We start from the raw sequence: 24,497 nt of genomic DNA, 5'->3' as shown, positions 1-24,497 counted from the left end.
AATTTTAGGGAGTATGGTATTGTTAAAGTTTTCTTTCAAGGAAAAAATGGTTGGGCAAAATAAAACATCAATATTCGTGAAATAATGTATTTTGCTTTTTGTGCAAATTTGTATTTATTTACATAATTTTAAAATGCTCTCCTTAGCACAAAGTAAATTTATTCTTCGATAAACTACATAGACACGTTGTAATTTTTTATTTTTGTTGCAATTGCAGTGTTGTGAGATGGTTATTTTCTAGAACTCACTTGGTGCAGAAGCGCAAAGTAAGACCACGAAGTTTTCAAAATCTACAAAAAAATATTTATTTAATTCTTGTCTTCAGCTTGAAAAATACCATCATGAAAGTATCCAATGTAAGGTAGAACAAATTCAGAGCTGACAGTTTAACTGGTTTCTGTGCCCTCATTATGAAGAAAATCAAATTTTTCTTGACTTCAGGCGAAAAATCTACCCAATTACATTGAAAAGCGGCGTAAGGAATCTTGTTGCTCTGCATTTAAAAACGTAAATTTAATAAGTATTTTAGCAAAAGTCAATATTCTACCATACTTTTACTTGTACTTCATTTCCGAACCAACAGTACATGTATATTTGCAAAATTATTGCCATCCCGTAAGTCAAAAGCGAATAGAATTCAGTGGAAAAAGGAATTACCTAAAAAAATGCATTTTATTAATTTAATTGCATTTATTCGTCACTTTTACTTACTAAAGTTAACTGAAACATCGTGATCCCAATGGATACAGCAAAAATAAAAAACTGTACTAGCAAAATCCAGTTCAAAAAATTATTGCACCTCTCTGCAAATCTAAAAAATGTCATTACTAATCACATATTCTTTCCGTATACCAGTACGTACTTTAGAATTTCTTTATGATGCTTGATGCAAGTGATTAAATTTTCCCTAACACCTAGCGTACCATTTTTGTCGAGATTGTGCAGATTTATCAAATTATCGCAAAGAATGTCAAATTGAGTTCCATTAAAAACATTTAACGCAGCCACCAAAACGTCCACATTTACATGAACAGTTGTGATAAAACTGACACTAACAATTTGATAAACGTAGGTAATTTCATACAAAGGCGTTATTTTCGTGTTGTAAGGATACCAAGCAAGAAAGGGAAGTCGTCTCTCTCCTTCAGATTTATCCAAAAGCGGATAAATCGCCCAAAACATGTTTGTGCCAAAACAGGTGTAAAGAAACGACTTGTAAATTGTTTTCCAAACACGAACCGTTTCGTTAATAGCCAAAATTTGAGTATTGTTCTTCGGTTGGAACATTTCGGTATCCAAAATTCTTAACAGTTGCTTGAACATTCCCATATTTTTTATGAGATGATAAACTTTAAACACCACAAGCGATTCCACAAGAAGTACATAAATAGTTCCAGTGACGGCTTCAAGATTTGTACGAATAAAATAAATATTCGCGGCTTGGAAAAACAGATGACCCATTAGAAAGGTGGTCATCATGAATGTGACATGGAAAATGTAAAATCCATGATAAGTGCCGTCTCCTTTGGGCCACAGCCCCAGAAATCGCAACACCAAAATGTTCATTTTTATGTTTGCGCGCCAGTCATATTTGTCCATTGTGAAAATTAAATAAACAAAGTTTTCGTTATCTGTGTTTCTTTATCAAAACTTTTAATTTGGTCAAGGTTACACCCACAAGTAACAACTGACACTGAACATGTTGAGAATTGATACTTCTTATTTTCCTTAACCCCTTTATGATATTTTTTATTAATTAGGCCCAACCTACTTTTTTATAAGTTATAGCGATGTTCTTAGTTTTCATGTTCACCCTTCAATTAATTTAATCGTAACTACTTATTATATTTTTTCTTCCAACCTACATCTGTAGGCATTTTAATGGAAAGGAAAAACTGATATAGATTATTAATAAGGGCACGAGCTGAAAGGGTAATTACTGAAAATAAAATTTCGACATCACACCCCTTGTATTTTTAATTTGAGTAAACCCCAATTTTTTGTCGAATTGGACGCAAACAATTATCTTTTAGTAATTAGTGTTATGGAAACATCGCAATGAACACTTAAAGTCAAATTTATTAATACGTTCACCAATAACAAATCAAATTCAAAGTCCAGCACACTATAGACCTAATACTGAACATAAAGTGGACCCATAAAACCTAAATCTACTCATCACTTATAAATATAAATAGCAAGATGTCCATTAAAAATTGTCCATTCACTTAGCAATACAAACTTCCTCCTTCATTTTCTATCAGTTGTGCACGAACAAAACTGGCGATTTTATCAGTCAAGGCCAGTTTAGCAATGTCTTTTTCAAAGTCTTCTAACTTCCCAACCCCGACAAGATAACCGTTGAGACGAGCAGCGACGTGGGAAGTTTGCAGAAGTTCGGGTGTCAAGCCTAACTCTTCGCACAGCCAGGTATGTTCTTGCAACCGATATTTTTGATGATAACTGAGAAAAAAGAAACAAGAAATTAAAAAAAGCCTTTCTGACTGAAAGCTTGACTTACTTTTCGGCCGGATAGAAAGCTCCAGCTGGTTTAATTTCAGTAACTAATTTTGTGTTGTGTTTATGAGCTTCTTTTTTCAACGAGATTTCCGCAATACGTTTCTGGTCGTCGTCGTGGTATAAGATCAATGACATGTACTAAAATGTATTTATAAATATTTTTTTTTAATGTTTTTTTCAACTTACTTGTCTTTTGATGATGTTGGTTAAGCCGTACTCGTGGTTGCTCCAAAACAGTTTCAGAAGATCCTCATAACTAACCACTTTAGGGTCGTAGTCAATTTCAATGACTTCAGTATGGTCTCCACTAATCGGAAAAAAAATTTGTTTGAAATTAAAAAATTAAAAATAAGACTTACATTTTTCTGTATTGGGGGTCCAAAGTGGTGCCCCCCGCATATCCGACTCGTGTTCTCAAAACTCCAGGTTGAGCCCCGAAAAGGGCATCACAGGCCCAAAAACAGCCCATTCCAAAAGTAGCCTTCTTGAAAGGGGTTGTGATTTCGTGCAAGAGACTCGGCATGGTTCCTGTGGATGATGAAATGCAAGTTTGTGTTACTGATCTTTTTGTAACTGTATTTATATAAGTTGATTATCCTTAGAATTTCTAGGTCGGGTCAATACTATAAAAAGTCAAAGCTATTATCTTACATTTGGTGATAATTTCTTTATTATCTCATATTGGTATCATTCATAGTACAGCTGATGTAACACTGTTACGAATTTCCTGCACAGGAAGGTCTTTCAGCATTGTTGAGTGGTTTTCGAGAAAGATAAGTCAGTAATCGTCAACAATGACTCTAATGAGATAATTGTGTTTATTGTGTCTGCCGACATATTAATTATGTTTTAACGCTTTGATTGACACGTGGTGAAATTCTATCTTGATGTTTATTAGCAAGGAATTGCAGCATTGAAAACTTCTACTTAGGTATTTGTGTTATCATTTCATAATAAATCATTGTGAATTTTACATCAGAAACACAAAATTTTTGTCAAGATTGTAATTCAAAAATTAAATTAATAATTACTAAATTGCCTACTCGCTTATTTTCTAACATCCATTTTTTTTTCAACATTAATTTGTAATATTTTTAGATAAAAATTTGTAATTTCATTTTTGCACAATCATTGCAGACAAATAAGATTTTTATTTGGTTCTAACGGTACTTTAAATTTTGAAGAGTCATCAATTTGTGCCAAATACTTTAAACAAATTACCTAGAGGCAGGACATGTCGAAGGCCAAATGAAACTTTTGTCCAAGTATAAAGAGATTTAACATTTTTTTCCAAAACTTTAAGTTTTTATGATTATAAAAAATATTTTTTAACCCTTTCACGTACATGATAAAAAAAATTTAATGAGAAAAAGAAGGGCATCTCTTCTATAATTTATATTTTTTTCATTTTACCAAACTAACTTAAAAAAACGGTTTTTGCGCCTAGACTTAAAACATGACAAAAATTTATTAAATTATTATTATTACCTGTGCTTATGCATGGAGCAAAAAATAACGTTATACAAAAATACTGTGATATGTTGTAACATCAAGTTTTTCAAGTTGAGTTAATATAATTGTGTACAATTAAATAGTGAATCTTGAATTAGAAGTTGGTACAGGAAGCAAATATTTGTTAGAAGAGATGAAATTAAGAGAATAAGCGTTCATACCGACTCTGTATTCTACGGTGTTCTTTCAAACGTGTTTCATTAGAAATAACAATTTTTTAAATATTCGAGAACTGAATTATATTCTTTTTTGTTATTATATTGTAAGTGGTAACAGTAGTAACACTCTGGTTTTTCATATAATGTTCTAAACCTACACTTAGTAGGTACTTAGTACCTACACTTAGTTGTTTTATGAAAATGATTAAAATTTATTGCTACTAATTTACAAAACAAAATAGGACCATTTACCAAAGATCATTATCATTATAAATGTAAAATACAGTGCTGCAAAAACATTTTTGCAAAATAACTGAGACAATGTGGAAAAAATGTTTGTGTTGTTTTTATTCATTTTTCACTTTCTTCTCTTTTGTAATTGCTTGCATTTTAAATTATAATTAAATAATTGATAATTTTAGTGTTTTGATAAAACCTATGTAGGTATAATATGTGCAATGTAAACTCAGCTCAGAACTTAATAAACCCTTATCCACGTGTCTCGTTTTGATTGATTTAAACTTTGTCCTGTCTAATTAAATTCTTTGTAATTAACAGAGTAGGTGTAAAAATATCCTAATATTTTTTTGTTAAGTTTTGTTACATTAAATTAAAATCGAACGAAAAATTTTCCATTTCGAAGGCAGATTATTATCTTCACTATTTTCTAAAAACACTGCAAAATCTTAATCTTAATAGTATCCGCCTTTGTATTAAAATTATTGACCTTATACTACTCGAGCGCATCCATCTACTCAAGCATTTCTTTATCAATGAAGAAGTCAACATTCTTAAAATATTCTAACCCAAGCAGAGAGTGGCAAAGATTTTGATAAGTAATCATTCACTTTAACAAATCTACGAACTCAAAAAAATTAATTAAAATAAGTAAGTCAAGTATATGAAACAAGGTTGTTAAAATTGAACCCGAGCTCAAACAATTACTTTCTAATCATCTCTTTAAGATCGGACAAAAGGATGATGAAATCGCCATTCGGCCCGAATCACTTCGCAAAAACGCCCAAGCCGAAGCCCAAGAAAGAGTAATAAGACCGGCCGAGTAAGATTTCACTTTTGGAGACCTTTTAAATGTATAACTCGAGCACTCTCCCATTAATGCCACGATGTAAAAATTGTTCAAAAATTGGTAGAGTGCTTACTTAGGTCCTAGATTCCTCAGCCTTGGCCGCGATTCTCTAATACGATAAATTCACACTTGTGTGCATGCAAGTCGTGCATTGTTTAAAAGTATCACGATGGGAATTTATCGATGTCTTCGTTCTTTTTTACAGCGGCCATAATTACTGTCATTATGAAAAAGAAGAATGTCTGATGCCCTAGGCATCGACGAGTAACTGTTCATCATCCATCACGGAGTTGTCTCTCAACAACTGAACCACTTTTTATTTTTGATTTTTTTTAGAGCGCAATTGAGGCTGTGCGAAATTTTTGAAAAGGAGCCAAACGAAAGCACATGCTGAGAATCTCTTAACGAGTCCAGGTTTTGCGAAAACGGGAGCAGGAAACGCGCCAAAAAATTACTCTTGACCCACAACTATCGTAAATTTCTATGAAAGGTAAATGTTTTATCAGTTTCGTCAAGTTTAGGGAAATATTTATTGCCCCGAAGAAGGTCACTATACTTTACTTAACCATGAATATTTTTTTGAAAAAATTTGGAGGGTCGCTGTTCAGAATTTTTTTTGATTAGGTATTCGACTTTTGTTACCTAGATTTAATAAAAATAAAATAAAATAGGGCTTACCTGTATCTTGGAGATTGTTTCTTGTCTTGTAGATCCGTACAACCAGCTCGAACGACAGCACTTGTGAGATTGTGGAGTCAGTTTGAGTTTGTTCTCTTGCCGGTTGATCGTTTTATTATAACAATCGAACAGAATTCACGTGATCATGCAAATTTTGACGCCTCTCGTGTGGATTATATCATTGTAAAAACAAATTAAATAAAGCAAAGATTTTCGCCATAAAGTAATTTATTCATATTGAAGAGATTTAAAATATGAAAAAACACAAAACAGTCTATTGTGTTTTGTGGAAATATTTTGGCTAGACCGAGCGAAAAAATTCTTAAAAACTTTTATATGAGGGAAATTAACTATACATAGATGATTGTAATAACTACAATTAGCATAAAATAAAATTTATCTCAGTGAGTAACAATGGCAAATACATAATTATTTCATTATTTATTTTTTTTAAAGTACAAACAGGCAATATAAACTTTTTCATGATTATAGTGCCAATTTTTATCCATATTATTAATATTTTATGAACCAAAATTTGCAATCTAGCTTAATTAAAAATGAATCAATCTTAGTGAGGACCTTTTTATCAACAGCAATCATTTACCACTAGACGAAAAAAAAATGAGATTTTAATGTAGGTACACATTCTAGCCAATTTAGATATAAATGTTAAAACAGATAGAGAAAATTTAATACATTTATTAGAATATTGTTCACAAGAAATTATTCGTGTAAACAATGATACCTCTTTTACTTTATTTGTGTTTTAAATAATTACAGACATTTTTATGTTACTTTATCTCAAATTGCAGTTACAAAATAAAAATTAATAAAAAATTGTTGACTTTTGATTGAATATGTTGCAAGATTTATTTTGCACAAATTAATTTTTGTACAAAAGTATGTGTTGCGCAAAAATCAGGTAAGAAAGCAGTTTTTTATAAGAAAAATTCCCAAACTGTGCATAAATAAATAATAAAAATACAAGTCTGTGAAGTTAAAGGTCAAAGGTTTGTTTTAAATTAATTTCCAATTACTGAAGATGCTGTAAAAGATTATTACATACTTAACAATTTTCATTATCAAAGCAAGATTAAAAATGTAATAAAGCTTCTATTTATAGAATTAGCAGAACAAAATAGAAAATGTATGAAGTAAAACCCGTTTTCTAAGATTTCATAAATTGTATTAAGGTAATAAATAATACGAGGGCCAAGCATGAGCTGTAAAGTTAATAGATGTATAGCTAATGCAATAAGGATGTAACACCATAAACGATATAATACAGTAGCCTCATGCACGCAATATGAATTAATATTTCAATTGTGATGTCTAGGAGAGTGATTAATGAATGTGAATTAAAGGCACATGCACGATGTGACTTTAATCAGTGGTTAATTTTTGAGGCGGCCGAAGAACTATGAATAAATTGGAGGAAATTGTTTTAAAAATTTACGCCAACAAGTAGCCGAAAGACTCACATCAATTAGTACAGATTTAGCTAATAAATCTTTTTCGGTTTACATTGATAATTTGAAAATTATGTTGATTAAACGTTTGCAAAATATTAAAGGCTTTTTCCATTTATTGTTTACATTTTTGAAATTATCGTACCAAAAAAATCAAAACATTTATTAACTTTGTTATTGTTACTTAATTACGATTTTTACGAAACAGATATTATATTATCTGGCATATCTTTTCCATTTGCGAAAGCAATTTCTTAGGTATTCATCATAATAAAGGGAAAACGTGTTCAATCTTGATAGTCAACCAACAATACACTCAATATAAATTTGTTTTTTACGGAATTTTATCTGTTGCAGAACTCACTTTTCTCGTGATTCTAAATTAAAGTCGTTCAAATATTGTTGTTTCCTTAAAACGCCTTCACTTCACAAATACAGTTTTTGAAATTAGATTCGACTGATGGTAAAAATAAGGAGAGGGAGCAAGTCGGCACAACAAAATAAAATTTATTCTAGGAAAAATTTTGATACAAAATTCATTATAACGTTTGTAATTTGTATAATGTAACAACTAGTATTAAATAAAAATTAATTTATACACTATTCTAAGAATAAATAACAAATAAAAAGTATGTACACCAGTTTCTGCCATGTAGCTGAAGTACTCATCATATTTACATACATAATTATTGCTATATATCAAATTAAAACAAAAACAATATCATGGTTAAGCTTGATATTTCATTTTAAAACAACAGTAACTCGAAATTAAGGCCTCGTTTTAAAAACTTAGCCTATCGAAAAATTTTTGAATTTAGAAAAATAGGCACTTATATTTGTTTTTGTAATGAAAGACAATACAACAAATGAGTCTTTTGTTCATCAATACCTGACTAATAAAGGTTTATACGATAATAAAAATACAAAAAAGAAGTACAAATTGAATAAGGACCGTCTTAAAAAATATTAAGTACTAATAATAGTCTCCAAAAACTGGAAGAAAGTCTCTAAAATACGAACACCAATCACATTAAATTAAGTACATGATTTCGCTTAGGCAAAATGACTCTTATCACAAGTTTGGAATGTAAACTTTAAAAAACCTAATACTGTCTACTACTGGATAACACAGCACCTCTTGGACTTGGAATAGCCAACATTTTCCTCGGCAGTCTCTCCAGTGAATCGGACGATATCTGTGACAGGACTGGGACTAGTCTCGTCTGTGACGCTGCCCATTGGCGACGTGATGCTGTTAACATCTGAAGAATTGTTCCTAATCTGCATCCGCTGCTTCTTGAGGTCGGCCAGAGTGCCGTTACCGTTAATAGTGACGACCACGTGAACGGTGACTTTTCCGTTAACGTCAGTTGTGTAGGAGTTTTCTTTAGTGTCCATTACATGATTTTCCAGCATTGAATCGTTGTCTTTTCCTTCAGGAGCTTTACGGTTTTCAATAATTTGCAAAGCGGTGGAGTCCTCTTTCACCGGTTCAGGGTTGTTGTTTGTACTGTAAGGGGTGTTGTTGACCGGTGACTTGACAGGGGGCTGGATAGGAGGACTAGGCTCCGAGGTGTCCAAACCCTTTAAATTTATTAAAATTTTTAATTACCGCAGCAAAAATAAAATATTGTTCTTGTTTCACAAACGCTTAAAAATTTTGAATTTCGATAAAATGTTTATGAAAATAATATTTCTGATCGGCTTTATCGGCAACTTACTTTGTACGATAAACACACGATCGTATTTTTCTTTTTCTTCATGCTTCCGAGTGCACGTTTTAGCACGAAACAGACTCACTAACTGCGCAAAGTAAACAGAATTTTTCGTAAAACATTCAGCTAAAATTATACAACTTGAATTTCACTCGAGGAATTTATTAAATTCATAGCGCACACGAGGTAAAACTCCTAACATTTCTAGCTGCTGTTTCTTCTAATAACTTTCGTGTTATTCCATATGTTCAGTGATAGGAAATAATGAAATTCCGCTTGATTTCTATAAATAAAATACAATTTTGTTCCACGATAACATCAAGATGATATAAATTAAGAAAGATAGATTCGGTGAAATCGTTTGGTTTTCCATTAAACAATTAAATTTTGTTTTCATTACAGATACATTACGCTATGTGCAATTGTTGTTATTAATAAAAAGTAAAAGTCGTTTGACATAAGAAATTACATGTATTTATGTTATGATTAACATTAGTTACACGCCGGTGGGATTGCATTTGGCAACGGCGATTGCATTAATTGCAGTGTGCATTCAAAATAAATAAATAGCTTATGAATATTTGATTTACGCTAAATACCAACAAAATTAAAATTGTTACAGAGTTTGTAATAAATTGCTCAATTAAGTTTGTACATCCGCTCAAAAACAACGCAGGCAATTAGTAAATAAAAATGTAAAGCAACCATGCATCAAAAAACTCAATGTAATAATTATAGATATTTTTTAATGAGAGATAGCATCATTTGTGATTGATAAAATAAATCAGGCCACCGTTGACCGGTAAAGCAAATATTGTATTTTGCAAACAAAGATTTATTATTATCATTACTGTCATATTTATCATTTGTCTGTTAAAATGTCTGATGTAATATATCCAAAAGCGACAGCACTGGAGTACGGGTTGTCAACAAAATTATGATGAATCTATTTTTACACAACTCTGATTTTTAACATTTCGAAAAGAAATATTTAATCATAAAGAATAACGTTAATGTTGTCATCACATAACATTTTCCCAATTTTGTAGAAATTAGATAACAAATCCTCGTAAAAAGAAAACAAAATTATCCTTCGAGGTCGAACCTTTTAATCAATTAACTTAAAAAAGTCTGATAACTAACGCCCACGTATATCGGAAAAACGTGCCCTCTTTTATTTTATTCAATTGATTGAATTATGTTTTGCAGAGGTAATTTTTGTTGATTGGAATTTTAGTAAACATCATTGAATCAAATTTTAATCAACATTCAAATCAAATTTTACATTTAATAAAAAGATTAGCGCTGGCGAGTTTTAAGGCCAAAGTTCATGTTCGGTTATACAATCGATTACATGCAAATTGATGCCAATAACTCAGTTATGAACGTCTGAAATTTTCATCCACATTAAATGCAAGAAAGTGCATTGATAAAAATTGTTTTTACACAACAGAAAAGTTTTAATTATGTATTATGTGTTGCCTGATTTAACTTTATTACACGAATAAAGTAACTTTCCAAAGAAAATTTCAAGTTATTGCAACATAGACAGTTGAAATCGAATTTCTACGAGTTCAGTGATGTGAATTTATATCAAACTGGCACACAAGCGTCAAATCCGCTTTAAGATTAATGTTGGTCGCACACTCAGAATACTGAACTAAAAGAGACAAACATATTAAACTCAAATTAAACTAGACAGATGCGGGGAGTCATCTCTGCAATAAGCACACACTATAAAAAAATAAAATTTAATTAGAAAGAAACGTACTCAATCTTGTTAAAAACCAACAATGTTTGTAATTTTTTCTTATTACGAAATCATCCGTTAAAATGCTCTCAACAACAATATTATAAACTTCAGTCATAAAAACTGTCCCGAGTTTATTAAAATGAACATGGAAACTTCATTTTCTAGACAAACAAAAATCGTGTTTTCTCCATTTTCAGAGTGCAAAAGTTTGTGTATACGTAAATTAATTAAATTTTCATTGGTTCATTCAGAATAACTCGGAGTATTTTAAAATCTGAAGTTTGTCCGGGATTGGCCGCCGGCGTATCGAGCGAGAAAAGGGAGAACTTCTGTTTACACAGAAGACAAGTGTTGAATCGAAATCGAAAACTAAAGAAAATAAACTCTTATGTTTGAACGATCGAAAATTTATTTGAAAAGTTTCAAATCCATCCGGAAAAATGGTATTTTTTGCTGGGACCACCACGTGTATTGTTGGTCCCATAACCGCCCATTGTTAAAAAAAGTTTCACTCACTTTATTTTCCGCCTGCAACCTAAGCCTCGCCTCCTCCACCGCATCCCTCCTCGCTGTAAGTCCTTTATCTCTCAGTGACGTCCTCCGTACAGACTGCGTTCTCGTGTTGCTTTGCGACCGTCTGACTTTCCTCTTGGCTTCAGCTTGTCTCTTAATCTCTTGTTCAGTCCTTAACTCTAAGATACGTTCCTTAATTTCAGGATCTTCACAAATGTCTGAAAGAGATCCCGATTACTTTCAACCCTTATTCAGACTTAAGAGTCCTCACCCGCCGGAGTCTCGTCGTGTTTGTTTTTGGCGTTGAGATCGGCTCCGGCCTGTGCTAACATTTCCAAAACTTCTACCTATAAAAGAATGAGTAAAAACGGTTTTAGGAAATTGGAATGTACATTACGTGTCCCCAACATGCGGCGGCGTGTGATGGCTGCCAATCGTCCTTGTCGCGAACATCTGTCCTGACATTGTGGTCTAATAAAAATTCGACGACGCTCAAATATCCATTTGCAGCGGCGATGTGTAGCTGCAATTAAACAAAGAGTTTCAGCTGAAATATTTAGGTCACTGAAAACCCATTTTTTTTTATTCCTACCATCAATTTCAAAGATTTATTTGAGTTGCTCTAGCACCTAACACGTTTTACCAACAATTTTTTTTTGGTGAAATGCTCTTTCCTTAATTGAAAATTAATTAAATTAACTTACCGGTGTGGCCCCCTGTGAGTCGTACGCTTCCAGATCTCCCCCACTGGCGACAATTTTCCTGCAGTCGACTAACATTTGTTTTTCCGTAGCTGCCCTCGTGTCGTCTATCAACTGTTGAGTGACTCCCCTTTTGGCCATTTCTCCTTCGATATAATCTAAGGCGGCCTCGTCTTCGCAGATATCATAGGGCATATTTCCGTCGGCGTTGACGGCGAGCAAATTTGCGCCTCGGGATATGAGAATTCTGTAATGTGAAATGTGGTGTCGACAATTTCCGAAACCAATTTTCTTACCTGACTAATTTTAAATGGCCGCATGTCGCGGCGGCATGTAATGGCGTCCACTTTTCGCTGTCTTCGGCGTTTACATTGGCGTTGTATTCCAGAAGAAGAAGGAGCATGGCTTCGTTGTTGTCGATACAGCATTGGTGTAAAGCTGTCAAGCCGTCTTCGTTGCACGAATCGGGACTCACACCCTTCATGAGTAATCGTCTGACTAGAAAAATTCGAAGGGTTATTATTATTAGTGAAATTGGGGATGAAATTGAGGACAAAATTGGGAAGCTTCAACACGGATATAATATTGATCTTTAGCAAATTTTAGGCCAAAATTTTATACTACAAAGTTATCAAGTTTAAGTGAAGCCATAACAATTGGATTGGTACCTTTAGAGAACTTTCATGTTATTGAATTTCAAGATCGTAACATTTTAGTGGTAATTCGAACAGCAATCTTGGAAAATAACGTCCAATTAAAATAATTTGTTGGAAAATAAGGTGGTAATAACCGCCAATTTTATTACATCTCAACTTTCTAACGTATTTTTTTACCTATGAGCGATTGATAATGTAACCAACGTTAAAATTACATTTATGCCTTTTATTTATTAAAGTTTCTCATAAATTCCCACAACTATTTAATAAATTCTCAATTCATCAGCACCTATATTGCCCAACCGGGAAATTACACTAACTAATAGTTTGTCAATATTGCTTCCTCGTTTTAGACACGTTCCTCAATTCCATTTTCAGTATAAATAAAATCAGATTAAATTTACATTTTTTATCGTTACAGGAGCGAACCAACCAATTCCTTCCTCAAAACTTAAACTTTTTTTTTCTTGTTTATGGTTTTAATAATAAAGATACTACAAACTTTCATATCAGGGATCAGGTTGAATAGGGTTAAAGCAAAAATCGATTTTTCCGTATTCAACAAAAAGTAAATTTATAAAAAAATACAGAATTTGAAACGAAAGCAATCATTGCTTGGAATCCGAGATGAATACTCTTTTAGACTTTTTCAGGTTGAAAAGCACTTTCAGTATCGTTTCGTATTTCAAGAAAAACGCGTACTAAAATTTAGGACAATGAAATTAGGTATGACTTTGTTTGATGTGCGGAAAGGGTGCGGTGTTCATGATAATGAATAAGAAAATATAATGTAATTAGTTACCAGTTATCACCTAATCTTTTTTTTTGAAGTTTTTACGAACACTATGCGCTCATCGTAATTCTGACTAAAATTTCAAGACCTTGTTCCTTATTTTAAAACTATATGACATATAATCAATTAGCTAATTCGGTAGAAAATGATAAAACTTTTCGTTTAAAATGGCCTGAAATTTCAGATTGCAACATAATAGACGTCTTTGTAAAACATTTTTTGTTTAGAACAGAAGACATGCAGTAGTACTAACCGGCCTTTAGTTTATTTATTTAACTCTGAGAAAAATTGCTAATATTTTACATTGGTAGCAAAAAACTCAAATAACAAATGATTAATAATTATCTGAACAGAATTTGGGGAAATAAATAACTTGAACATTGAAACCGGTTTAATTTTCTCAGTTCCTCTTACGCCTTGTAGCACTTTTCTTATTCGTTTATTGAGATTTGTTTGCAGATTAAACTTTCAGTTTAAGTAAATAATGTATGAGATTAAAATTTCCATTTTCATCTTTAGGTAAGCTTAACATTTACGAGTTTCAAATTTTATCTTCCCGAAATCGGTTAAATCAAATTAAACACTAAAGCTCTTTACACGTTATCGACAAAACTTTCATAAATACACGCTTCAAGTTATCTATGAGATGAGTTATGTTCGAAAAAAAATAAACACATAATTCAAATTTACTCAACATTTACGAAAAATACGCATTTCCCTAATTGTGTAAAAACTAATAATTCGGAAATTGTAACGAAAGGAGAGTCATTTGGAATCCCTGCTGAATACCTCAGTAATGGCCTATTCGCAAATTTCATTTTCAATATCCTCATTTTACGAGCAAGAGGGCAAATTGGGTCTCATTTCAATTATAAAACACGACACTTTTGGGTGTAGAAAATTCAACTAATATCTATTTGTAAATATTCTCATAATTTTACTAATTTAACTAAATTTCACAGAAGAATTAACTTCAAAACGATTCCATTGTTGTAATTAATTCTAGCAAACTATTTTCATTAGTCTTGTTCACCCGTTGTCAATTAATCCTGTGAATAAGTAATTATTGTACTAGTTGATAAAATATTATTCCGTGATATTTGAAAGTTAAAACTTAGTTATGTGGAAATAAATTATATGAACAACAAAGATAGTATTTCAATATTGGCTAGTTTCATTGGAAATCTAGTGTTTAAATATAATTTAACGGAATAAATCGATAAAAGTGTTTGATTCGTTCTATTTTAAGTTCACCATTCTGTTTTAATCTGATCAAGAAAGAAATTTTTATTCGAAAACACTTCAAATTTTTCATAAGTCACAAAGACACTTAACATTTTAATTATTATCCTCAGTGTAAATTAATTAGCAAACAATAAAAAACACATAAAATCCACTAACACATTCAGTGATGATTACATTACTTAATTAAAAACAAAAGCTTTAATGAATCGAATTCCGAAGGATTTTACTCTATTTACACAATTATTCAAACTGGATGTAGTACAAGTTCTCAAGTTAATTGTTAATTTTCTCAAGGACCAGATGAAAGCTATTGTTTGGTATGGACTGCAGCAAGGATAATTAGCAAGATAGAATCTATTCTAGATATTCTAACTTTGCTAATTTTAGAGCAGTTTGACAGAGTTTGATAAATTAATCTTTCAGTTTTCAAAACAAATCCGGTATTAATCCATACACACAACTGTTTAACTGTTACCACGTTCTTAATCATGAGCACTTTATTTTGGTTTTCTTTAATATCTTGTAACATGTAAAGGAGTGTTTTATTTATCTTGAAACATTACAAATTCTCTAAAATAAACAGTAAAATCTGTTCGAACTTGAACCGTGTCGACCTTTCTTTAGTCAAAGTTTTTTGTCAAAAATTTTTCAAATATGTGAAATTCCGCCAAGAAACAAAAACACGAAATGTTAGTTTTAATCAATTAAGCAACATTTAATATACAACATTCCATTCAGTACATTTTGATTTTTCAGTGTTGCGGTCATGTGACCCAGTTTCGTGCCATTTACGGTAGATAACGACCGTTCCTGTTACGTTCCGGCTGTTACGAGGGTGTTACAATCGAAAAACAATAAAAAAACATAATATACGAAAATAACGCGTTGTATTGTCTTCGCAGGCCATTATTTTTGATGGGAACGCGACACATACCGAGAAAAAAATTGTATCCGGAAAAAACGGAATTTCCTAAAGTGATTATTAAACGAAAAGAATTTAATTTGTTAAATTACACGTAAACAATTCCGCTTGTCTCAGCCAATGACAGACACACTTCGTTATCTCGATTTGCACACAAGAATGACTCCTATTCGGTTAATCCAATGAACTAAGTTAATTAAAGTGTCGTGAACAAACATCTCGCTATTGTTTCGATCACGTCTCTTGTTTCTGTTAATTTAATTTTGTGCTTCATTAAATCTTTACGTTATTTTTTTAACGCGGTTAACGAGATGCGAACTACGCTCGGAGACGGCTCGGTGTTTTACCTGTTGAACAAATTTGTTTTTGGGGAGTTTACATGAATATGGATGAATCCGGTTGGGGTCTCTGGCTGGTTTTAACTTTTCATCGATGTTGTAAAATGACGTCAAGCACAAATATTTATTAAGCCCATACCAGACCTCTCTGTATAAACAATTAGACATAATACCGCTGGTTTTTCGAGACGGCATGCCGATTCAGTAAAAATAAACCGCAAAGACGTAGGCGTAATTAATTCTTTATTTTGTGTGCTTTTCGATCGGAAAAAAACCGATAGGAATACGTTTACTAGCGTCAAACAAGAGTTTGTAAACAGAGAGCAAGAGGAAAGCAAACAGGGCAGTCATCGATCAGGATGGGTATAAATATAATTGTATCATTTCAGCTCGAAGACTCCAAAGCTCATTGCAAAATCCCATCAAACATAAAATGAAAAAATCCCTCGCTCGAATTTCGACCGTAAATGGAAAAAAAATTAATAAGCACACACCACCGTAATCGCGGTCTAGAATCCCTGCTTTTAAAACTTTTCAAGATATTCACAATCTCGTTAGCGTATTCCACTTTCAGGGTGTGAAAATAAAATTAGATAAAATTTGTAGCGTCATTACCAGAGGGTGGAAAATTATAAAAGACGCGATGTGAACAAAGTATTTCACTAAGAAAGTACAATGAGGAAGGAGATGCTGAAAACTGAAGTTTCAGCAACGTTTGAGACATAATTACGATGTGGATGAGTTAGATGAAATCAAATCTTAACGACCTTCGATTTCTCCTTGGCTCATATCATATCATTTCTTATGACATAAATTGAGACTGATTCAATTAAGCAAACAAAAAATAAAAATTTATTTTTCAAGGTGAGAATTTGGATCCCAAAAAAAAATATGTTAAAACTGGATAAAAATGGCATATTTAAAAAACCCTTCAACTATTAAAAGTAAATGTATTATCGATACCTTTACACCCACATTCGAAATTAAGAAATATTTGAGTATTAAATAAGTAATTTTGGTAACAACCACTTGATAAGAAAATTACGTGTAACTGTATAAAATTATCTAATCAACCAGTCAGATTTTGAAAGTAAAGCGACTTTGATTTTATAACAACATAATTTACCCGCCAAAAAAATTGGTTCAAGTGTAATTGGATGTAATAATTTAACGAATAAAGTCGGTAACAGACTGCAGACTTTTATTCTGATTAGAAAGTGTTTTCTCTTCCTAAATCCTGATAAAGAAAGCTGATTCAAGTTCATTATCAACTTTATATCAAAGTAAAATTTTCTCAAATTAAAGTGAGACGAGAATCCTTATTTTAAATTTAAATTCCTCTAAAAACATGAACTCTAAGCCGACAATGCAAATACTTGCAAATCTGAAATTGTTTTTCTTGGTTATTTTCACTTGTTTCCTTTTTGATTAACTTTTCTTGCTCATCATCATTATCATAATTTACCCTGTAATAAATCATTATTCTTATTTCAAGAATTCTGCTTGTTGAGAGTAGGTAGTTACCTGAGGAATATTTTCTCCTAATTAATTGCCATTCAAACATAAAATTAATTTTAATTACTGATAATAATCGATTTATGACCAATCTCACAATTAATTTAATTGAAATTCCAGTTGAGTTAAAATTCGTCATAACTTTAAAATTTTTTCGTCTTTAAAAAAATTCATTATTACCTTCATCGATGTCATTTCTCGCCGCCGCCTCCAAAAGCACGACACTATCATTAAAATAAATACTCCTTTTATTCGATTTTTGTTGTTTGGACGTCTTCCTGTTGTACTCCTTCTCCTTTTGCATCCATACCTTGAGTTGCTGATTTCTTCTTTTGCGTGCTAATATTAGTCGTTCTTGTGTTGGCATCTGCTCGATGTGGGGCATTTCCTGGATAAGTTCGGAATGCTCCATTTTGGTGTTAGTTTTTAATCGTCGAAAGATCACATCAAACCCTGGAAAGTGAAAATATTTTACTCCGGGATGTTCACCACTCGCTGCCGCTATCACATATACTGTCCGGAGCGGAATAACCGGAAAACTCGAGACATAGGTTAAAGCAGGAGAGCCAATTAAAAAGCAACCAAATACGCAACGACCACGATTTCATTAATTATGAAGAACAATACAAGTGTCAAAACATCGACGGGCAATATAAAAATAATGGCTGGTCCGAAAATTCTACGGATTTGCTCATTTCAATGTGTGGATAAGTAATGAACAAAAAATGTAAGGGAGATTTATGTTTCGTGCCAAAGTTGTGCTTTATATGGTTTACAAAGTTCACAGACCTAATTCCGACCTGCCAGAGTACACTGGCGTGCAATTTAGTTATTTCGTTGCCTTCACTTCACTTCACTTCACGCGAAAATGCAGTTTTGTAAGAAACAGACAACTTAGCAAAAATAAAACAATATTAAAAATTCAATAATAAAAAAATGTTGAAGATGCCATGTGCGAATTTATAACACTGAAACAGCACTTGTACCAGATTGACAGAGAAAAGTTGGTCTTACAAAAAGTGGATCCGAAGAACTCGATTAATGGCCTAAAAAGATTCAAGAAATAAAATAATGGTGTTCATTTTTATAATAAGGTTCTGGAACAATTTTTCCTAAGAATTTATCCAAAAATAATAAGCAATTTGAGCTATTTCCAATCCAATTTTGCTCAATTTTAACACAGAAATAATTCTATGCATTTAAAAAAAAAATGCGTAAATCCTAATTTTCAGCCAAACAAAAAACAGAACATTATTATTATTATTATTACCTAATATTATTTGTATAAACTATCTAGTTAACGTTACTATACCAAGTTACGCCTAAATAAATTTCGCCCGATATGTATCTCTCATACATTTTTAAAGTTTTTTTAAGACTATTCTATAAATACATAAACATTTATAAAAAAAAATGTTATCAGTACTTTTAGATACACTTAATAAAAGATATAGTAATGTAGCTGATTCACTTCACAATAAACAAAATACAAGTTAATTAAAATTTAAAAAGTTCTGCTTTAAAGAAATTCAAAAATCTTACCTTCATTATCCTGACATTAGGTAGGTAAGTTGGAAAAATTGAATAATTTAGAAACAAAAGATTATAAATTTAAATTAAGAGTACGGAGAACTACATCCTTTTTTTAGACTTTAGGTATCCGTAATTAAGAGGTCTATTGTAATTTGAAACGTAATTTGTTTTTCGGTAAAGACGCTTTTGTCCTAATTTTGATCCCAATGTCGTAGTGTAGGTGTGCAGCTTAAATATTTACACCCCATTTACGACCCTCGTAGGCAGCCGTCATTCATTGTAAGTAAGAAAATAAAACTTCCTTTGTAAAACAAACAATTGTTGCATACAGTCACTTCCGGTTATCTCGTCGAAATAAAACAGTCGTTGTGGACTATTTATTCAATATTGCGGTTAGCAACTTTTTCTGATTACATAAACCCACGTGTCAAAAATCGTAGTAGATATTTCAATTTTAGATAAAATGAAAAATGGAGGCAAACTAAAACTCACATGATTTATATTTTGGCTTACTTTACGTCCCCACTGCCACCGCCACCAGAAAAATCCTCCACAAACAACTTATCAATTTCACCGACAAAATGATTTGTTAATGAAAATATTTTATCGCTGTTGTCACGAATTATTATTATCATTTTAAAGTATGGCACTAAGTATTAAAGATATTATCAGTCGTCTGATAATTAAATTATCCATGTTAACGCTTTCTCGCTGTTGCGAAACAATTTCGCGTTTATATTAAAAATATCCTCACTTTTATGGAGGTTTTACCCTCGCGGGTCGTACATACATGAGAGTAATTGCGTCAACCATGCATGTCAAATGACATCTCTTCCGTACTAAAACAGGTGACCTTAAACCCGTATAATTAACTTAAGCAAACGTTTTCACAAAACTGGAAACTGCGGTAAAAATTAATAAATAAATACGCCAGTCGACGTTCAAACGTAGAAATTTAATTAAAAAATTACAAAGGAGGAACACTGCGTTGAACATCTTTGAAAAGAAGTATGAATTCTTGTGACGAGACGAAGATTTTCAGTCTTCCCAGGAAAGGATTGAAGTTGCTTTTGCTGGCTCCCGCATGCGAACATTATCCATTTTTTAACCTTTTCTTTGTTTGATTCTTCCGGTTCTAGAAAATCCTTCGAAGATAACATCGATCGAATTTCAAAAAACGATTTACAGTCCCTCCGAAACCGCTTTATCTATTCCCCATATCACTACTTATACTTTGATGAATTGGTGAGTTTTTTGCTAGGAGATCATTTGTTTTAGAGATTTTTATCACAATGACAAAGGAGATGAATAAATCAGACACAAATTTCACCGAGAGAAGTATTTTTAAAAATGTCTTGAGTTGTAGAGTAAAAGCCAAGTGGTTAGTTTTTTATTTCTCAGAATTTTTAATGAATAATTTCGGATAAAATTTTCGCTCAAATGCTAATAAAAGGTCGTCACCTTAACAGCCGAGAAGAGCATCAGTTCTGCGAGTGTAACTGTTGCGTACTAATTTCTCCATGAATCCGTGAAATTTCCGTTACATTCCCAGTTTGCCACAGCTCATGTTTTTCCTTGTCTATTTTTCAAAGCTTAAAAATGAAATTACATTTTTGATGAATAAGTATAGAATTTATTAAACTTATTATTAGCGACCATCGAAATAGATCTAATAATAGATTAGAAAGTTCTGTATAATTCAAAAAACACATGACAATGTTTAAATCACCTTGAAACAAACAACAAATCAGTGTTAAAGTTACATTTATTTGCATTCGACATATTGTTATTATTTTGTAACACATAAGAGTGCAAAAGTGAGAGGCGTTGGATCCGGGAAGTATCAGTTTTTTCATCGAACTTATTTAGTACATGTCTATAAGAATTTATTTTAATTAACGAACTGAGATCTATTTGTTGTACACCGAGATAAAAGTTTGCTATTCTTTACTAATATTAATCCTTTCACAAGCGGCTTTCTGTGTACTATATCCAGATAAAGCAATAAATTACATGGGAATTATCTTATTGTTGACACTATGACACTTTATTTAAATACCAAAAGGGTGTCAACAACGAATTTATTTCGAAGTGGAAGAATCGAACACCAATCAATTTCCTTTGTTCTAAACAAATATAAAGAAATTGATATTTTTTTTTTGTATTCATACCTAAATAAATTTTGTTAATCCTTTTTTATTTATAAGAAAAACGTCATGGAAAAAATGTATCCTGAATGTTGAGATAATGTTAACATTATATTTAAAATTAAAATTCATCAAGTTGAATGTCCTCTGACATTTAAACAATGTTTTAACGTATCACTTAAGATAAATAACAATAGTGGTATGTTAGAAAAAACAAATGAGAGTGTAGGAAAAAGGAGAAAGTGACATTATATTAAACAATATGACAAATACAATGCATAATGTACGAATGTATAAATAACACAATAAAATAAATAAAAGATTTGTATTTCAAATTCGTGTAACATTGACAAGGCTACTTTTTTATTATACATTTTTCAAGTGATAACAAATTCTTGTCAAACCACACCCTTGCAATGCGCCCACTTTAAACTATGCAAAGTGTCTGCAAAAAGTCCAACTTACATAAGCGAATAAACATTAATTAAATTCATTTCATTAAATCAAACACGCTTAATGTTATTATTATTCTTAAAACAGCACAAAACTTTACGCGAATTTTATTTTTAGGACATGACGAGTAAGGGTTGTGCAAAATCAATTAAAACACATCACTGGGAATTAGATAAATCCCATTTTTAGCAAAGTGACACTATTACTAATCTAACTTTCTATTGGTCGGCTCTGTGAAAATTTTTAATCTAAATGCTACAGGTTAATTACACGCTGCATTTACGATCGATGGTGATATATTGTAGGTAACGGTGGTTTCATGTAATTTGTTATATCTGGAATTAGACAAAAGTGTCACAACGGGATTAACTGGAAAATTACATTTATACATATCCGCTAATTTCTTATTGCTCTGTCTTAATTGTTACCTCACAGTGTACAAACCGGCTCTTATTTCTAAAAATAATATTAATTGTCGCTGTTATACAAACTAATTCCGTGTTTACGTAAAATCTAAACACAATGAAAGTGTTATTGGCGCAATCGTGGAACTTAATTTCTAGTAAGCAGTAAGTGTTAAGGATAATCTTTAGAATATCCTTAAGGCTTAAAGTTGATGTCACTGACACAAGCAGTCAATGCCATATATTTATTTGGTTTTATTGTAGCAAGTTGCTAGCCACGAGAAATCAGCTCTTTACGAAATGCATTTCATTTTATTTTTTATATTCAAAAATAATTTTAGATCAAGATTAAATCCATCATTTAAAGTATGTATATTGACAGCTATCTCAATCTTCTCTTTGTATCCTTCAACCGAGAACCGCTCTGTGCATTTAGGTCGACAATTAAGACACATCAATAAAAATGATGTAAAAATAAAAGTGCCATTTTAGCTACACTTAACACCATTTGGCAATTGGCAAGCAACGTAACAGTGACTTTTGATACATTTCTATAGTGTTCTTGATTTGCAACACTCAAAGAAAATGTTTTTACTGTTTTTAAAGAGTATTTTATCGAACAAGTAATTGATTTAAGAGCAATAACTACCGGAAAATTTTTGATATCAATAAAATATCAAAAGTATCTAATTTTAATCGCAATTTTAATCTAAGCCCGATTTAAGTATTATTATTATATCTACGAATATGGATAATAAAAGTTTTCTTATGTAACGTAACAGACGAGAATACCTGTTTATTGCTGATAAATAAAACAGTAATATTTTACTGTTCCCGTTTTAAATAGATAATTCCAACAATAAAAAAAGATCGAAAGAATGAAGCTGTATTAGAATATATCAATACTCACTCAAGTTAAATGTAAAACTAATAAATTTATCGTATTTGTTCCTTTTGTGGAAGTAACAATTCGACTTTGTAAAATAATTCACTTCTTCATTATTCCTTCAATATCATATATTTAATAGAAGTACCGTACAAAGTGTATAGCAAAAATTTTAGAAAGATCGATTTTAATCCAGAATTAACGTAGATACTTGAACTAAAAATATTTTTGATATACATTATGATAGCCATTGAAATAGCAACACTCGCAAAATAGGTAAAGATAAAAAAATAATCTCTTTGAATTAATAATTAATTGTCAAATACATATTTTACTTCAGTAAGTAAAACAAAATAAATCCAGAAATATCTCTAATAAACAACATACTATTTTATTTATTTTTAATAGAATTTAACTTTTTTCTGATAAAAAAGTCTAGAAAAAGAAATGCTAAAAAGAGTAAGTACCTACTTGCTACAACCTTATGATTTTTTGACTTAAGCAATTGTCATGCTTGTCCCAGTTTGGTGCATATTCTTGATTTATTAATAATAAAAATATTTTATGGGCAGTGTAGTCTTAACTATAATAATAATAAATAATACCCAAAATTAATTTATCAAATCAGGAAGAATCAAGAAGCTGCTAAATGTCAAACTGGTACGTGACGTCACAAGCAATTATTTTGCCGCTAACTGTACCTAACATCCGATTACAACAGTCCATAAATTACAAACAATTACAGAATCGATTAAAATGACAATAAAAATTACCAAAAAACTAATATAGAAATTGAACGAAATTTTGTACGACTTTTAAAGAAGTTCCAATGTCAACTAAAACAATTGTTAGGTAGTTTGTGTAAATAAATTTTCAACGATTTTATAAGTTTATACAGATGATAAAAGCAAATATTTCTATGAAAAAAATACGAATAATTACTATCTCTGATTACTAATTCTAATCTTTGATACTTGATAAGGTAACAAAAGTGAGCAAATACAATAGCAAAAAGTTTGTAAAAGTTGATAAATATCGTTGTAAATTGAGTAAAGTACAGACCGAAAGGCGATTAACCCCCGCATGTACGCAAAACAACCGGAAATGATCATCGGAACGCCAAACAAAAATTTCGAAAAACTTTTCTCACCTTTCGAAACAGGTTAGCCGCATTTTTAAGTCCTACACATCGCAGTCGTCACTGAAAGTCCACATGTAATTTTAACGCACAGGTTTACTGTCAATAAGTCGCACATTTTTTTCGAATTTTCCACATTTTATCACAAAAACATCGCAGATGTGTACACTGCAATGCGTTGCAGAGAACGGTTTTCGGATAAGCTCCACTGCATTTTACGAGTTTACGTTCTTTCACCAACTACCTGCGCGAATCTACCGCGTCGATCAAGTCGCGCGCACCACGACGAAAGAAATGCGACCATTACGACTTCCGCCACTACGAAAGAATAGTCATTTTGTTCAAAACCACCCTCACCCTC

General features: G+C 31.6%; 3 protein-coding genes across 4 annotated transcripts; all 3 read right to left on the bottom strand.

Annotated features, from left to right (window-relative positions):
* Positions 1–106: 106 nt before the first annotated feature.
* On the bottom strand, positions 107–1,599 carry LOC123015055 (odorant receptor 49b-like). Its single transcript, XM_044414491.1, has 5 exons — positions 863–1,599; positions 712–811; positions 553–657; positions 338–493; positions 107–290 (listed from the first exon to the last, which is right to left on the bottom strand). Exons 1-5 carry the CDS (start codon positions 1,597–1,599, stop codon positions 231–233), a joined length of 1,158 nt encoding a protein of 385 aa, XP_044270426.1. The 3' UTR covers positions 107–230.
* Positions 1,600–2,059: 460 nt separating this feature from the next.
* Positions 2,060–6,107, bottom strand: LOC123014111 (peptide methionine sulfoxide reductase). Its single transcript, XM_044413005.1, has 5 exons — positions 5,956–6,107; positions 2,880–3,048; positions 2,707–2,827; positions 2,522–2,658; positions 2,060–2,463 (listed from the first exon to the last, which is right to left on the bottom strand). Exons 2-5 carry the CDS (start codon positions 3,041–3,043, stop codon positions 2,229–2,231), a joined length of 657 nt encoding a protein of 218 aa, XP_044268940.1. The 5' UTR covers positions 3,044–3,048; positions 5,956–6,107; the 3' UTR covers positions 2,060–2,228.
* Positions 6,108–7,911: 1,804 nt separating this feature from the next.
* LOC123014141 (protein phosphatase 1 regulatory subunit 16A) lies at positions 7,912–24,371 on the bottom strand. Of its 2 annotated transcripts, none has more exons than XM_044413059.1 (8): positions 24,149–24,371; positions 17,756–18,028; positions 12,403–12,604; positions 12,110–12,353; positions 11,803–11,928; positions 11,677–11,752; positions 11,409–11,623; positions 7,912–9,008 (listed from the first exon to the last, which is right to left on the bottom strand). In XM_044413059.1, the coding sequence occupies exons 2-8, from the start codon at positions 17,985–17,987 to the stop codon at positions 8,541–8,543; spliced, it is 1,563 nt and encodes a 520-aa protein (XP_044268994.1). In that variant the 5' UTR covers positions 17,988–18,028; positions 24,149–24,371; the 3' UTR covers positions 7,912–8,540. The 2 variants fall into 2 exon arrangements, with proteins under 2 accessions (XP_044268994.1, XP_044268996.1); XM_044413061.1 differs by lacking the exon at positions 24,149–24,371 and adding an exon at positions 19,601–19,717.
* Between the last annotated feature and the right edge of the window lie 126 nt (positions 24,372–24,497).

Source organism: Tribolium madens, unplaced genomic scaffold (genome assembly GCF_015345945.1).
Source record: "Tribolium madens isolate multiple individuals breed KSU strain unplaced genomic scaffold, Tmad_KSU_1.1 Scaffold_97;HRSCAF=244;Tcas5.2_LG3a, whole genome shotgun sequence".
NCBI classification, from domain to species: domain Eukaryota; kingdom Metazoa; phylum Arthropoda; class Insecta; order Coleoptera; family Tenebrionidae; genus Tribolium; species Tribolium madens.
This window is presented reverse-complemented; position numbering and strand designations above follow the sequence as displayed.